At 49.0% G+C, this 13,225-nt stretch overlaps 1 protein-coding gene across 5 annotated transcripts in view; it reads left to right on the top strand.

The window, feature by feature from the left end:
- The window catches only part of Ror1 (ROR family WNT receptor 1), a 302,418-nt gene that overhangs the window by 268,152 nt on the left and 21,041 nt on the right, over positions 1-13,225 (top strand). For all 5 annotated transcript variants that reach the window (XM_021255603.2, XM_087212843.1, XM_087212844.1 and 2 more), the window contains 3 exons: positions 2,936-3,063; positions 5,005-5,322; positions 6,797-7,042. In XM_021255603.2, coding sequence (XP_021111262.1) covers positions 2,936-3,063; positions 5,005-5,322; positions 6,797-7,042 — 692 coding nt within the window. The remainder of the gene's footprint in view (positions 1-2,935; positions 3,064-5,004; positions 5,323-6,796; positions 7,043-13,225) is intronic.

Consider the following 13,225-nt stretch of genomic DNA (forward strand, 5'->3'; position numbering starts at 1 on the left):
TTTTCTCAGCTGCAGGATGAGAATGGTTACACCTTCACCTTCTGTATAAGACTGGTTGCTGCGACGTAATGTGACAGCTTCTTTATAAGAGCACAAAATTCATCAGTGCTGGGACAGAACAGAGGCTCCTTATAAAGTCTCTCATTTATGACCAGGCTGCATTAATCAAAGACACCCTTGAACAGAACATGGTTACATGTCTGCAGTTAAAAGTCCAAAGAATGAGCCATGTTGTTGTTGTTGTTTTAACTAACAACATGGTGAGCTGGGTGTGGCATGCACACCTGTAATCCCAGCACTCTGGGAAGCTGAGGCAGGAGGACATGAATTTGATCCCAGACTGGGCAATTTAGCAACTTAGCCAGAGTCTGTCTCAAGTTTTTCAAATAAAAGTTGTTTTTTTAAGGGGCTGGTGATGTAGTTTAGTGTGAAGTCTCTTGGCTCAATCCCCAGGGCCACAAAACAAACAAACAAGCAAAACCACTAAGATGGTGTAACATGGCAGAGTGTCCTGAGCTTGACTTTTTAGTTTAAATCCTACCTCCACCACTCACTGGCTTTGTGAACTTCAGCAAGTTACCTAATGTCTAGGGACTGGAGTGTTCCCCTCTGTAAAGTAAGGACTAGGATGCTCATCAGGGGCTGCTTTAAGGGAAGCACCCAGCACAAGGCAGCAGACAGAAGCTCTCCAGTTATTTGAGTGCTGTCTGCATCATCATCATTTTTCAAAAGCAGGAATCTCTAAGCCCTGTCTCCCAAGTGTGATTTCCCAGGCCCACGCAGGGCCGAGCACTGGTGTTTTCCCAGCTTCCCGAGAAGATTCTTAGCTGCAGCTGGGATGACAGCTACTCCCTCGCAGATCATATTGCACACGGGGTGTTTTTTGTTTTTCATTGTTTAAAACATCTGTGCCCAGGAGGGGAATCAGAATAGCAGGAATTCTGGGCAGAGTCAGACATCCAGTACACCTGCAGCTCTAAGCCCTTGGTAAGAAATGGGCGGCCAAGGAATTGCATTCCATTTTATTCTGGGATGAAACAGTTTCAGAGTCTTAGAAGAAAAGTCCTGAATGGGAAAAGTGGTAAGAAGTTTAGCCTAAGCCTGACACATAAAATATGGGGACTCCCAGTAGGTCGGGGATTTATATCTGGGGGTAATTCCAGGGTTTCATCCTCCCAGGAGATATAAATCCAGCCCTTGTGGGTTTAATGGAGGGGAAGAGAAAGGGTTCTCATAATGACACCTAAAACATCGGGGCCTCTACTAATGCAGGGGATAGAAGAGCCGGGTCTGTAATAGCAGGGGGCGCCGTGGGGGCGGATTTTGGTCCCCATACTGAGGTTTCCAGCATCGAAACCTAGGTCATGGAGAACCTTCATTTTCCCCATAGGTTTCTGGTATTAGTCACCCAATAAAAGTTGGGTTAATTTTATAACCCAAGTAAAATTTAAGCCAAAAAGACTTCAGCATTACTCTAGGATTTATGAAAGTAAACATATGGAGTACTTGTAGGATTGGACAACATTAAAATCTCAATGTCTTCATGTCAGGTATGTGATGTATTTAGTTGTGTATATACTTAAAGGTTATGTTTTTAAGAGCTCTGTGATGCAGACTATTTTGGAGACTAAAACGGAGACACTTCCATCCCCACCTTCCAAATGACTGGTTCAGAGATTAGGGAATAGAAATTGGCAGACAATGGGCAGGTTTTCTAGACCCCAATGCTCACTGAGCCCCAGGTGGGGAAGTCCAGCACTGTGGCCCTGACAACAGCCCGCCTTTCAGGGTAGGTACCAGTAAATGTCTGTCTCTTCCGTGCGTATCCTCTTCGATCATTGTAGAGACTTCAGTAGCCAGCACGTGCCAGCTTTGCAGTCTAAAAAGCTTTCACCTCACTTGCCAGGATTGTTGTGGCTTGCACCTGTAGGGTACAAAGGACAGTCCCATCATATGGGTAAGAAAACTGGCTCATTCTCCAGACTTTTAGGTGCAAAGCAACCCGAAAGGGTAGTGGTATTGGGTGGAGCTGGTGTGTGGACAGCAGACAGGAGAGCAGAACAGAAGCATCGCTGGGGCACCCAGCACGGCCATGGCCACCGGGGGCAGCCTCGGGTGTGGCATGGGGCAGATGTCTGCGCCCTGTCCCAGGCCATCGGATGCTCCGGGGAGGTCATGCCCTCTGTCCTTCCAAGCTGCATCTGTCACCTTGGCTCCTGATCTCCAGCCCTGTCACTCGCCACACTGCCATGAATAGTGTCTCTTTCTAGTGTCCCCTTGTCTTCAAGATAAAATCTGTGTCCCTCTTTTGTTTAATACAATAATTTTCAGGTGGTAAAATGTTAATAAGACTTTTTTGAAAATGCTAGGGGACCATGAGGGTGTGATTTCCATGGGTATTTTCTTGTGATAGCCGTGGATTTAGTGACTCATCCGGAGTCTGGTCTGCAGCTTGCCTTTCTTCAGAGTACAGAGAGCAGGTCTCAATCTGTGACGAGCCACTGTGCATGGTGGCCCCGGTTTCCTTCCCACCCTGTGGATCCTCTTGGAGTGGATCTTGTGGCTGATGCGCCCACGCCCTCGCAGCAAATGAAGCAGAAATAATCTGTGCTTAAAAAACAAAAAACTGCAGCACATATGTCCAGATTTCCAACTCATTTCCTCTTTACCCTTGTAATTACATCATCTTCTAGCCCACCACCAGCTGCGAAAATAAAAGCATTTTCTCCTGTACTTAAGGATGATTTTGTGCTTCAGGATGGTTTTCTGGGGGTGCAGAAAACTAGGCCAATGTGACCAGCAGATGTTTTGAGCCGTATGGGAGCTGAGCAAAAGCCTGGTTCCTCTTTGGGATTCGGTGCCCGACTGCGCCCCCTAGTGCCCCGTGGGGGCGTCGCGCACCCTGAGTTTGCTAACGGCTCTGCTCTGTCTTCAGGGATGAGTTTGAGGAAGACGGGTTCTGCCAGCCATACAGAGGCATTGCTTGCGCGAGGTTCATCGGCAACCGCACGGTCTACATGGAGTCTCTGCACATGCAGGGGGAAATAGAAAATCAGATCACAGGTAGGTGACCTCAGCGGGGCGATGTTTCTTGGAATAACTCATGCTCACCAAAGCTTTATGGACGCGGACGGTTAGGCTGGGCGGGGGGCCGGGAGCAGGACCGTAAAGATGCAAAGACGTGATCTCTACGCTCTGGAATTTACATTAAAGTAATTTACTGGAGGTTGCTCTGAGAGGAAAAGGAAGCTTTGAGAAATCGCACATTCACTCAAACACTCAATAAATAATTTTGAGTGCTTTTAGCATGGCCTGGCCCCGGGAGGCCCTGGTAAATAAGCCAGGTCGCCTCTGCCCTCGCAGGGCTTGCTGTTCAGGAGCCACACACTGAATTCTTTTTGTTTTTTTTTTTTGGTACTGGAGATCGAACTCGGGTCCTTGAGCTTGCGCAGCAGGCAGCAAAACCACTGAGCTAAATCCTCAGCCCCTTTTCACACACTGAATTCTAATCCCCAGCAGAGCCACAGCGACCCCCGAGAAAGTGCTTGCTGGGCATGGAAATCACTTCCCCCTCTGGGAGATGCGCGGCCTGCTCGACCTTTCAGCGCTGTACCCTTTGTTTTTCCTAATCAAAATGTAATTTTCTCTTGGTAGATGCCTAACAGCGAGGCCCTCTGTGGCACACACGAGTGTGGTAGTGCAGGCCACGTGGGCGTGGGGTGACAGCAGTCACGTGGCCCTTACTGAGCGTGGTCCTGGGGCCCTGGGCACGTGCCCTGTGCAGCCCTGTAGAATGTCATAGATCTGGAGAAGTTCCAGTAAGGTTGCCAGGTGCAGCATGTGCGAGTAGAGAGTACCCACTTCGGTCTGCATTTCAGATAACCACCGTATCTCTCGGCCCATGCTTGTCTCACAGTCATCTGTTGTCTTGTAGCATAGCTGGTGACTCGAGAATTTAATAGAGGTGAGGACAAACCAAGGCAGGGACACAGAGCAGCAAAAGCACAGCAGTTGGGGCCCCAGCAGGGTCGTAGAGCCGACAGGGCCTAGGGAGCTGTTTCCCTGAGAAGCAACTTGCAGAATGTTGGGATAAACATTGGCTAAGCCACCAGGCTTTCAAAAGGAAGAGGAAGGCTCTGAACTGTCAAAGTGCAGACACAGTCTAGTAGGGAGGAGTTGTTGACAGCACTTTTCAACCTAATCGAAGAACATTTTAACATTCATTCAGCTAAGTAAATAGAGGTCCTGATGTAAGTGTTGGTAACCGTTTACAATAATCCTGTCACGGGACATCCGCTTACTAGGAAATGTTGCTACTTATGTATTATTTAATCTGTTTCACCAGCATTTCCCAAGCTGGTTTGGGTACAATCCTTCATGTGGTGTAAGTATTATATACCTAATATTCTGTAGGATTGCTGCCCCAGGCAGCATGCTGGGAAATGTTGGACCCACAAGCTCAGGGCTGCCTTGGGAGGCCAGTGCTGTTTGTACGGACACTGAACTGGGCCGTGTGAGAAGCTCTAAGTGGGCTGCCTCATTTTCAGAAGACGGAGGAGCCAGTGTTCAGCCCCAGAGTAGCACGGCAGGTTCCCAGGGTCCTGCGGCCCGCTGCCCCCGGCCAGGCTGCGCCAACACAGCACTTCTGCCCTGAGCTGCAGCACAGCCTCCTGGGCCTCACAAAACTAATAAAAGGGCTGGATGAAACACAGAGTTCCAGCGCTTTGTAGTAAAACATGAAAAATAGATTGTGCTTTAACCTAATTAATTATTTTATTAGGAAACGGTACATATGTAATATTATCCTGTTTTTTTTAACTTTGTAGTCAAAATGATTTTTTTGAGCCAGTGAAAGCTAGCTGCTTAGACATCTGAAACAAATCTCCTCCCTGGGCCCTTATGCCTGGGGCGGCAGATTCCTCCCAGTTTGAAGATAGCCGATCCACAGATCCACAGCTGGGAAAGTAGAATCGCAACCAGCTAATCCCTGTGCTTATCTTCCAGCGGCTTTCACCATGATTGGCACCTCCAGCCACTTATCTGACAAGTGTTCCCAGTTCGCCATCCCCTCCCTGTGCCACTACGCCTTCCCCTACTGTGATGAAACCTCAGCTGTCCCGAAGCCCCGAGACTTGTGCCGAGACGAATGTGAAATCCTGGAGAACGTGCTGTGTCAGACGGAGTACATATTCGCGAGATCTAACCCCATGATTCTCATGAGGCTGAAGCTGCCCAACTGTGAAGACCTCCCGCAGCCAGAGAGCCCGGAGGCCGCACACTGCATCCGCATCGGCATTCCCATGGCGGATCCTATCAACAAAAGTACGTGATGGCCCTGACCTTCCAGTGGCCTCCAGGGTTGGTGAGCCCATGGCAAAGTGCCAAGGGGCATCGCTCGATGTCGTCATCACACTGGGCGCATGGGTCGTCTATGACCCCCTTCCGGTGGGCTGTGTGCCACACTCCGTTCTTGGTGTCCAGATACATTAAGAAGCTTCATGAAGACAATTTGAAGTGTAGGGTTGGGTTTCTCAACAACTTAGATAGAATTCCCATATGACCCAGCAGTTCTGCCCTAGGTATATAGTCAAAAGAATTGAAAACAGGCACTAGAATAAAACATCATCAAAGAGTGTTCAGAATGGCACTATTAACAATTGCCGAAAGGTTAAAACAACTCAGATGCCCAGCAGTGCAGGAACAGGTAAACAAAGCATGGTAGGGTCAGGGATTTAGCTCAGTCGTTCCACTGCCTGTCTTGCAAGCACAGATCCCTGGTACCAAAAACAAAAAATGTGGTATATCCATACCATGGAATATTATTTGCCCATGAAAATGAATGGAATACAGATACATGCTGCCACCTGGGGAGTCCTGAAGGCTTTATACTAAGTGGAAGAAGCAGCCAGCACTATAAGATTCCAAGTCTGTGAAATCTTCGAAAAGACAAACCCACTGAGACAGAGCAGGGTTGGGGCTGGGCTGATGGGAGTGACTACTTAATATAGATACTGGGTTTCCTCTTGGGCCAAGCGAAGACTGTAAGACCTGATAGTGGTGCAGTTGTACGGTGTTTTGAAGGCCCTGAATACAGTTTAGGGATTGTGTATTGCACCGAAATTTAAAATAAATATATACGAAGGCTTTCTTCCACCCTCTGCCTGCTCCACCACCACACGAGGGAGCTCTCCTCTTCGTGGCTTCCCTTTCACTGAGAACTAAGCTCACTGGTAACTGTCTGCATGTCTCTGTCAGTTCCTACGATTGTACTCGCTCCCTGCCCCACCTGAGCTGCTCAGAGCTGTTTCTCCCAGGGCGCGTGTGCAGCACCATCACAGCTACCATTGTTATAACACCACTGCCCCCGACCCAGTTCCTCCAGGTCAGGGATTCCACAGAGCTTTGAGCCGAGTGCCCAGTCACCGAGTGCCCAGTGAGGCTGTGTCTCACTTCGGGCACCATCCGCAGACACATCCTGACTCCTGCTGGGAGCCCAAAACGCACTGCCCCGAGAAACACTTTCTGGGACTCGCCAGCTGGATTCTTGATCTTCCCACCCATCAGAGCAGAAGGCAGAGTTTGGCCTGCAGCCTCCTTGGACCATTCCCGAGGAGGCTGCTGCCCCGTTCCCATCCCTCCCCCGTCACTGTCGGAAATACTTGGCGAGGGCTGCCCCCAAAGCGGGAGCCTGACCTCTTGCCCTGCAGTCATAGCCCAGACCCTGGCCCAGCCCAGCAGGCAGGGAGACGCCGCGGCCCCTGAGGCTAATCACACACCCGCCTCTCTGTGTTTTCAGATCACAAGTGCTACAACAGCACGGGGGTGGACTACCGCGGCACGGTCAGCGTGACCAGGTCAGGGCGCCAGTGCCAGCCCTGGAATTCCCAGTACCCCCACACGCACACCTTCACCGCCCTCCGTTTCCCGGAGCTCAGCGGAGGCCACTCCTACTGCCGCAACCCCGGGAACCAGAAGGAAGCCCCCTGGTGCTTCACCTTGGACGAGAACGTCAAGTCTGACCTGTGCGACATCCCAGCATGCGGTAAATAGAGCCCTCGCTCACTTTCACGGGGCTGCACCCCTCACCCCTCGCTCAGGAGTCTCGTAAGGGCGAGTCGGCGGCCAGCCCTGGCTTGTCTTACGTGGTTTCCAGCGATGTCTGCAGAAACACACAGGTAGGGTAGCAGGCACACTTCGGGGGTAGCTGCAGCCCACAGCCTTTGGGGCAGTGCAGATAACAGGGACGCAGCTCCCCAGGGCCAGAGGTATCACTGGAGTGGCCCAATGCAAGTGCACCCTCCTAGCAGAGAAGACAGAGTGGAACCAGAAGGAAGGCTGTTCTCGGTGTGTCCTCGGCCACAGCACAGGTGGGAGGGCCAGGGCCAGGGCTGGAGCAGGCTGCAGGAGGAGCAGCATTGGCTGGTGCAGGGCAGTGGTAGGGCACCACCTCGCGGGGCCCTGTGGACCAGGGTGGCATTGCAGCGACAACCTGGTGAGCTGGGGAAGCTGTGTTCCAAGCACAGGTGACGAGGCCTCGGTGCATCCTTAAAGGGCAAAATGCACTGGTCACTCCACGCTGGTCAACACCAGTGTCCTTCAGGTAACTTCCACTTCCGCTTCCGGGCAAGTGCCCATCAGAACTGGGGAAGTCATAGGCTGGGAGAAATGCTGATCGCCTGGCCCAAGAGCTCCAGTTCCATGGCCGTGGGTTTCAGGCTATTTTGTGGCGTCTGTCTTCATGTTAGCAGCCTTCCTGAAGCATTCACACCACACACGGCTCTGGGACAGGAGCTTCTGGGCCCCCAAAGGTCCTTCAGACCAGAGGAAGTGAAGTCACGCACACCACACACCCACCGAGCCACACAGGGCCGGGGCTTGGCATACTCACGTCCACGAAACACTCACGACCACGCCGAGTGAGGTGTTAGTAAAGGGGTCCACAGAGGCCAGGAGGGCCAAAGACTCCTCAGGTCCCGCGACCATCACGGGTGGGGTTGGGCCCTGAGTCCTCATCTGTCTCTAGACAGCTACAGCCAGAGTCAGTCATGTTCTGTTACAGTCATTCTGCTCCCTCTCATTTAAAGATTTTTAAACAAATACAACAATGACAATGAGCTCAACCTCTGAGTTTCACCGCGCTGGTTCCCGTTATATGATACATGACATCGAGAAAAATTGCCCTGCTGAGGAAGGAATCTGCCACAGTGTTACTCAGTACAGCCCTATAGTGTTTATACCTCAGTACAGTGAAGTTGGAAACTCTCCGATATTTCTGAATATTAGTCTGCAGAAGACACAGTTCAGTTTCCGAGGACTGGTTAATTCCAGTTATATGAGCAATAAATTCAGGTGAAATTTAAATCTAGAGAGGACAAGGCTGTTTTCACCACTTAGAATTTTTTTTATAAAAGAACATTTTCATTTCATTTTGAAAAAAACAGTTCTTGAATTCTTCAAGCCAAGCCAAAAAATGTGTCCATTAAAGAAGGAGAGAATCCTTGATGTGTGATCGATAACAATGCTGTGGAGAGGGCAGTAACTCCCTGGTAAGAAAGTTCTAGAAGACAGCACATCAGTGTCGGCTGCCTCCTGTGGAGGGCGTCTTCACCCGCCCCTCAGCAGCCCACCTCTAAGGAAGTCACATAGTGGCATCCTACTTCTGTGACTTCCACAGCGCAGCTGATTCTCGTTTTTTCATTTCATTTCTCACAAAAAGCATAAAAGATGGTGTAAGAATTTCCAGTGCTGTTTTACCGTGTGAGGAAACCAAAGCCCAGGATCGAGTTAACGAACAGAAGCCAGGTCTCCTGGCTGTGGGACCACGGCTCTTCATCCTCCACAGGGTCTGCAGACAAGGGTGGGGCTGGCCATGGGTTGTGCCTGGGAGTAACCCTGGCCAGCAGTCCTCAGCTCTAAGGGAAGGCAGGCCAGGGCGGAGAAACCCTTTCTTCACCACACAGTTGTAGACTAGAATAACAATAGCATTAAACAGAAACTGCCATTTATTGGGTGCTGATGGTGAGCTAAAAACTATGCTGAAAGGTCACAAATTATCACGTGAATGGGGAGCTCTGGGTCCCTCTGAGCAGGTTTCTGTGATGCCCACAAAAGGAAACTGAGGCTTAGAGGGGGTAGGTAGCTTAGGGTTAATAAGAAGTGGCCGGGGGGCCGGGGATTTAGCTCAGTGGTTTCGCTGCCTGCTGCGCAAGCGCAAGGACCCGAGTTCGATCTCTGGTACCAAAAAAAAAAAAGAAGAAAAGAAGAAATGGCCAGGACTCAAACCTGGGGGCGAGGTTTAAACTGTGATTTGTGTCAGATATGACTATGGGAAGGGGGGGGTGGAGAGAAAGAAAACGGGGGAAGGAAGGAAGAGAGAGAGAGGGAGGGGCAGACAGGCGGGTTTTTCTTCTCAAAGTGAGTTGTAAGCTGGTAGGGAAACTGAAATGTGTCCTTTTCCTCCTCCGTTCTCAGTGGGATGGGGTGGCATGGCAACAGGCCTGCGGGTCTTGAAGGTCTTACTTGTAGTTCCGAGGACGCAGGCAGGAATGGAGCCCGAGTCCACCTCCCCTGCATTCTGCAGCTGGCTCCATTTCAGAGTCCTGCCTGAACCGCTTCTCCCTCCGTCCTGTCCCTTCTAGCCACTGCCACCACTCTAAGCCAAGTTCCTCAGGCTGGGTGGAAGCTCAGTCAGAAAAGAACATTTTGCTGCTGTTCTTTCTGGCCAACATCCGGGACCCCTCTGGGCCTCTCCATTTCCCTGGAGCCCCCAGCATTGCTTCTGGGCCCGGCTCTGCAGGCAGAGCTGTGGGAAGCATTGGTTTCCCTGCAAGCTCCTTTGGCAGCCATCTGGCCATTTTACTTTGGCTGTGTATGACAAATGGCATCTTTCTCCACCACCCTCTAATTGAGATGCCCTCTTTGTTCCTTGATCTGCACCGGAAGCCAGAGTCTGCTGGCACAAGTATTTCCGTGGTCCCACCGTGGCCCTTTATTTTACTCAATCAAATCTTGGGGCCACGGTGCTAGCTTTGTCTCTTTCTCTTCCAAAGCAAGGTTCCTCCTCTACCAAACAGCCCAAACTCTGAGCAGTAGTGTTATCTTTACTCCTAAAGCAGCTTCACACACAAGAACCCACTGATAACAAAGCAGTGACCCATGTGTCTCCATTGGACGTTTGCATTCCTGGCCTATTACTTGTGTATTTCCTTTGAAGAGCTGGCTTGCAGCAATTTCCCGAAGGGCGCATTGCCCAATTCTGTGTCTGAGTAGCTTTGACTTGTGCCGTAACTGTACAGACAACACCCAGGCTCTGCTTTGTCACAAACCATTTTCTGCTCTTGGTGCTTTAGGGTTCGGGCCTGACAGATGTTTTCCAGATTCCGAATGCCATGGTTTTGAAGCTCGCCATCAGCAGCCTTCTCCCAGCCCTCACGGAAGACCTGTTGTAAAGCAGTTTGTCTTTCAGCCATTGCTTCAGACCAAAATTGAACATTACAGGGAATTGGATGCGGAGAGGGGTAAAGAAGGAAGAAACAGAGCAGTGCTTTTTAGGGTCGGGAGCTCTCTGGAAGAGTTATTTTTATGCTACAGAGGTTTCTAAGATGTATTTTAGCTTCCAGTCTTTATGCATTTTCAACAAAGTAAAGAACAATAATGAACCAAAACTTATAGCTAAGTCAAGAACCATAAACCTTTTTGACTGTAGATGTTAAATGTTTTGTTTTGTGGGGTATTTTTTTAATTGTCCTCAGGATATATCAGCCATTTACCCAGTGTGTAAGTTGTTCTCTAATAACTTTCAAAAGCTTCTGACTGGGCCACCACCGTGTCATAGGAAGTGCCGATTGCCATCCCTTGGGCGACAGAATGCTGACCTTACCCCAAAATGATTTTTGCTGTTGGCTTTGTATCTGTCAAGGTCCTGCATGAAACAAATGGTATCAGCAGAGAAGCCACCTAAAGGGTTGCACTGGGGAACCCATCAGTGCAGGGTTCGGTGGGTAAAACAGAACCTGGGAGGCACTGTAGAAGCCCCAGCCCTGGCACGACTGGGACTGGGCCTTCGCTCAGAACTCGGCCTTTTAAGATGGAAACCAAACTCTCACATGAAGCCTGATTTTTTTTTTTAATACTGACCACTAACTCAAATTTTTGAAATCCCCAATAAGGAACAAATTTACGGACCAGATCCAGTTTTAGCTCTGGTGTAATTTCTCATACAATTTGGAGACATCTGTCACATCCTTGGATTCTCTTTTTGTTCTAAAAGGCACACCCCAGCTCCTACGTTGCCTTTCCTCATTTCCTTCCTCTGGAGAATTTTTGCTTTTTCAAAATCCTTTAAAATACAAGACGCCTCTTTACATCTTTCAGTGTTTTTTTGTTTGGTTGGTTGGTTGTTTTTGTTGCTGTCGTTTGTTTTTTTCCTTTAACCATAACAGATAGAAGAGGAGAAGAGGACCAGGGCAATGTTGATCTAGCTTTGGTGGCGAAGGCTTTGCATCACTATCAGTGCCATGGGTGACATTTGGGGACCAATCTCATCTTGCTGGTGCTGACTCCCCTTCAGGTCTCCTCAAAAACTCACTAGTATTCTTCCGGGGGGGGGGGGCAGGGATTACAGGAAGAATTACTTAGTAGATTTTGTCATTGTTGTTGGATTTTTTTGGTACCAGGGATAGAACTCGGGTCCTTGCGCTTGTGCAGCAAGCGGCGAAACCACTGAGCTAAATCCCCGGCCCTTTAGTAGATTTTTCTAATCACAGACTTTATAAGCAAGGTCTTTAACCTCATCTCAAGTTATAGTATCTATGTGTAAAATTTCAATTGGCGGGGCCTGGGATTTAGGTCAGTGGTTTTGCTGCCTGCTGCGCAAGCGCAAGGACCCAAGTTTGATCCCTGGTACCTGAAAAAAAATTTTCAATTGGTGACTTGGGTTTATTATTTTAGATTATTGTGTACAGTCCTCTAAAATTTCGTTTCTGTAAATAATCTTTTCTAGATTCAGGCCTCTTTTAATTTGATAAATGTATTCTCTTTAATGGTAATCTTGAGTAGGCAGGTTCCTAAACATAGTCCATCCCAATTCAATGCTGATTTGCTGATTATTAGGTAAAGGCATGTGGTGAATAACAAACTCATCTAATTATGTTACAATCCAGCCCCTGTCTTTTCTAGAATATCTTGAATCACATGAGACTTGATCCATGTTTGCTGAAGTTTAAATGTACTTGTTCTACCACTGTATTGAAAATGAAAGAGGCCTGGGATTTAGCTCAGTGGTTCCACTGCCTGCCTCGCAAACGCAAGGTCCCGAGTTCGATCCCTGGTACCAAAAAGAAAAGAAAATGAAAGAGATTTAATTTTATAAAACCTACTAGATTTGTCACATTTAAAGATTAGCCTAATCAAAAGTCTGGCAGAGGGCTTACATGGATGTTTTTCCAAAGAAGATATACAGATGGCCAAGCAGGATGTGAAGAGATGTCCAGGGCCACTGACCACTAGAGAAATGCAAATCAGAGCCCCAGAGAGAGCTCTGGTGGCAGAAAGCAGTGTGAGAGGTGGAAGCCCGTCTCCTGCTAAATGCAGCTGCTGTGAAGGCTGCATGGAGCTCCCTCAAAAGCCAGAAACAGAATTACCAGCAAGCGTGTTTCCCGCTGTCTCTCCAAAAGACAGGAAAGCAAAAGCAGGATTTATTTAGTGCTGAGGATCAAACCTAGGGCCTCAGCCTATGAGCCAGGTCCTGCCCCCCAGACCCACAGGCCCTGGCCATTCGCCACAGCCTTGGCCACAACAGAAGCAACCCCAGCACCCATCAGTGGCTGAGTGGACAGAGAAAACAACAGCACAGCATCACTCAGTTTTTACCAAGCAGGCAGCCCCATCCCATGCTGGAACACGATGAACCTTGAGGACACTGTGCCAAGTAGAATAAGCCAGTCGCGCAAAGACACATACGGTGGGATTCCCTTGTATGAGAACTAGAAAAGTCGGGTCATAAGACATGAAGTGGCACTGCGGCTGCCAGGGCAGGGTAGGAGAAATGACAGTTGTTCAGCAGATTTGAGTTTCAGTTTCGCAAGCTGAGAAAGTTCTGGAGGTTGCTACACAACCATGTGAATATACTTGATACTGCTGAACTGTAAAATTAGACACAGCTAAGATGGTAAATTTCCTTCTGTGTTTTTTTATACTTAAAAATCTTTTTAATTATTAGAAAAAA

The sequence above is a fragment of the Heterocephalus glaber genome, unplaced genomic scaffold (genome assembly GCF_053883595.1).
Source record: "Heterocephalus glaber isolate CG9 unplaced genomic scaffold, H.glaber_assembly_v1.0 deba00001442, whole genome shotgun sequence".
Lineage (NCBI taxonomy): Eukaryota > Metazoa > Chordata > Mammalia > Rodentia > Bathyergidae > Heterocephalus > Heterocephalus glaber.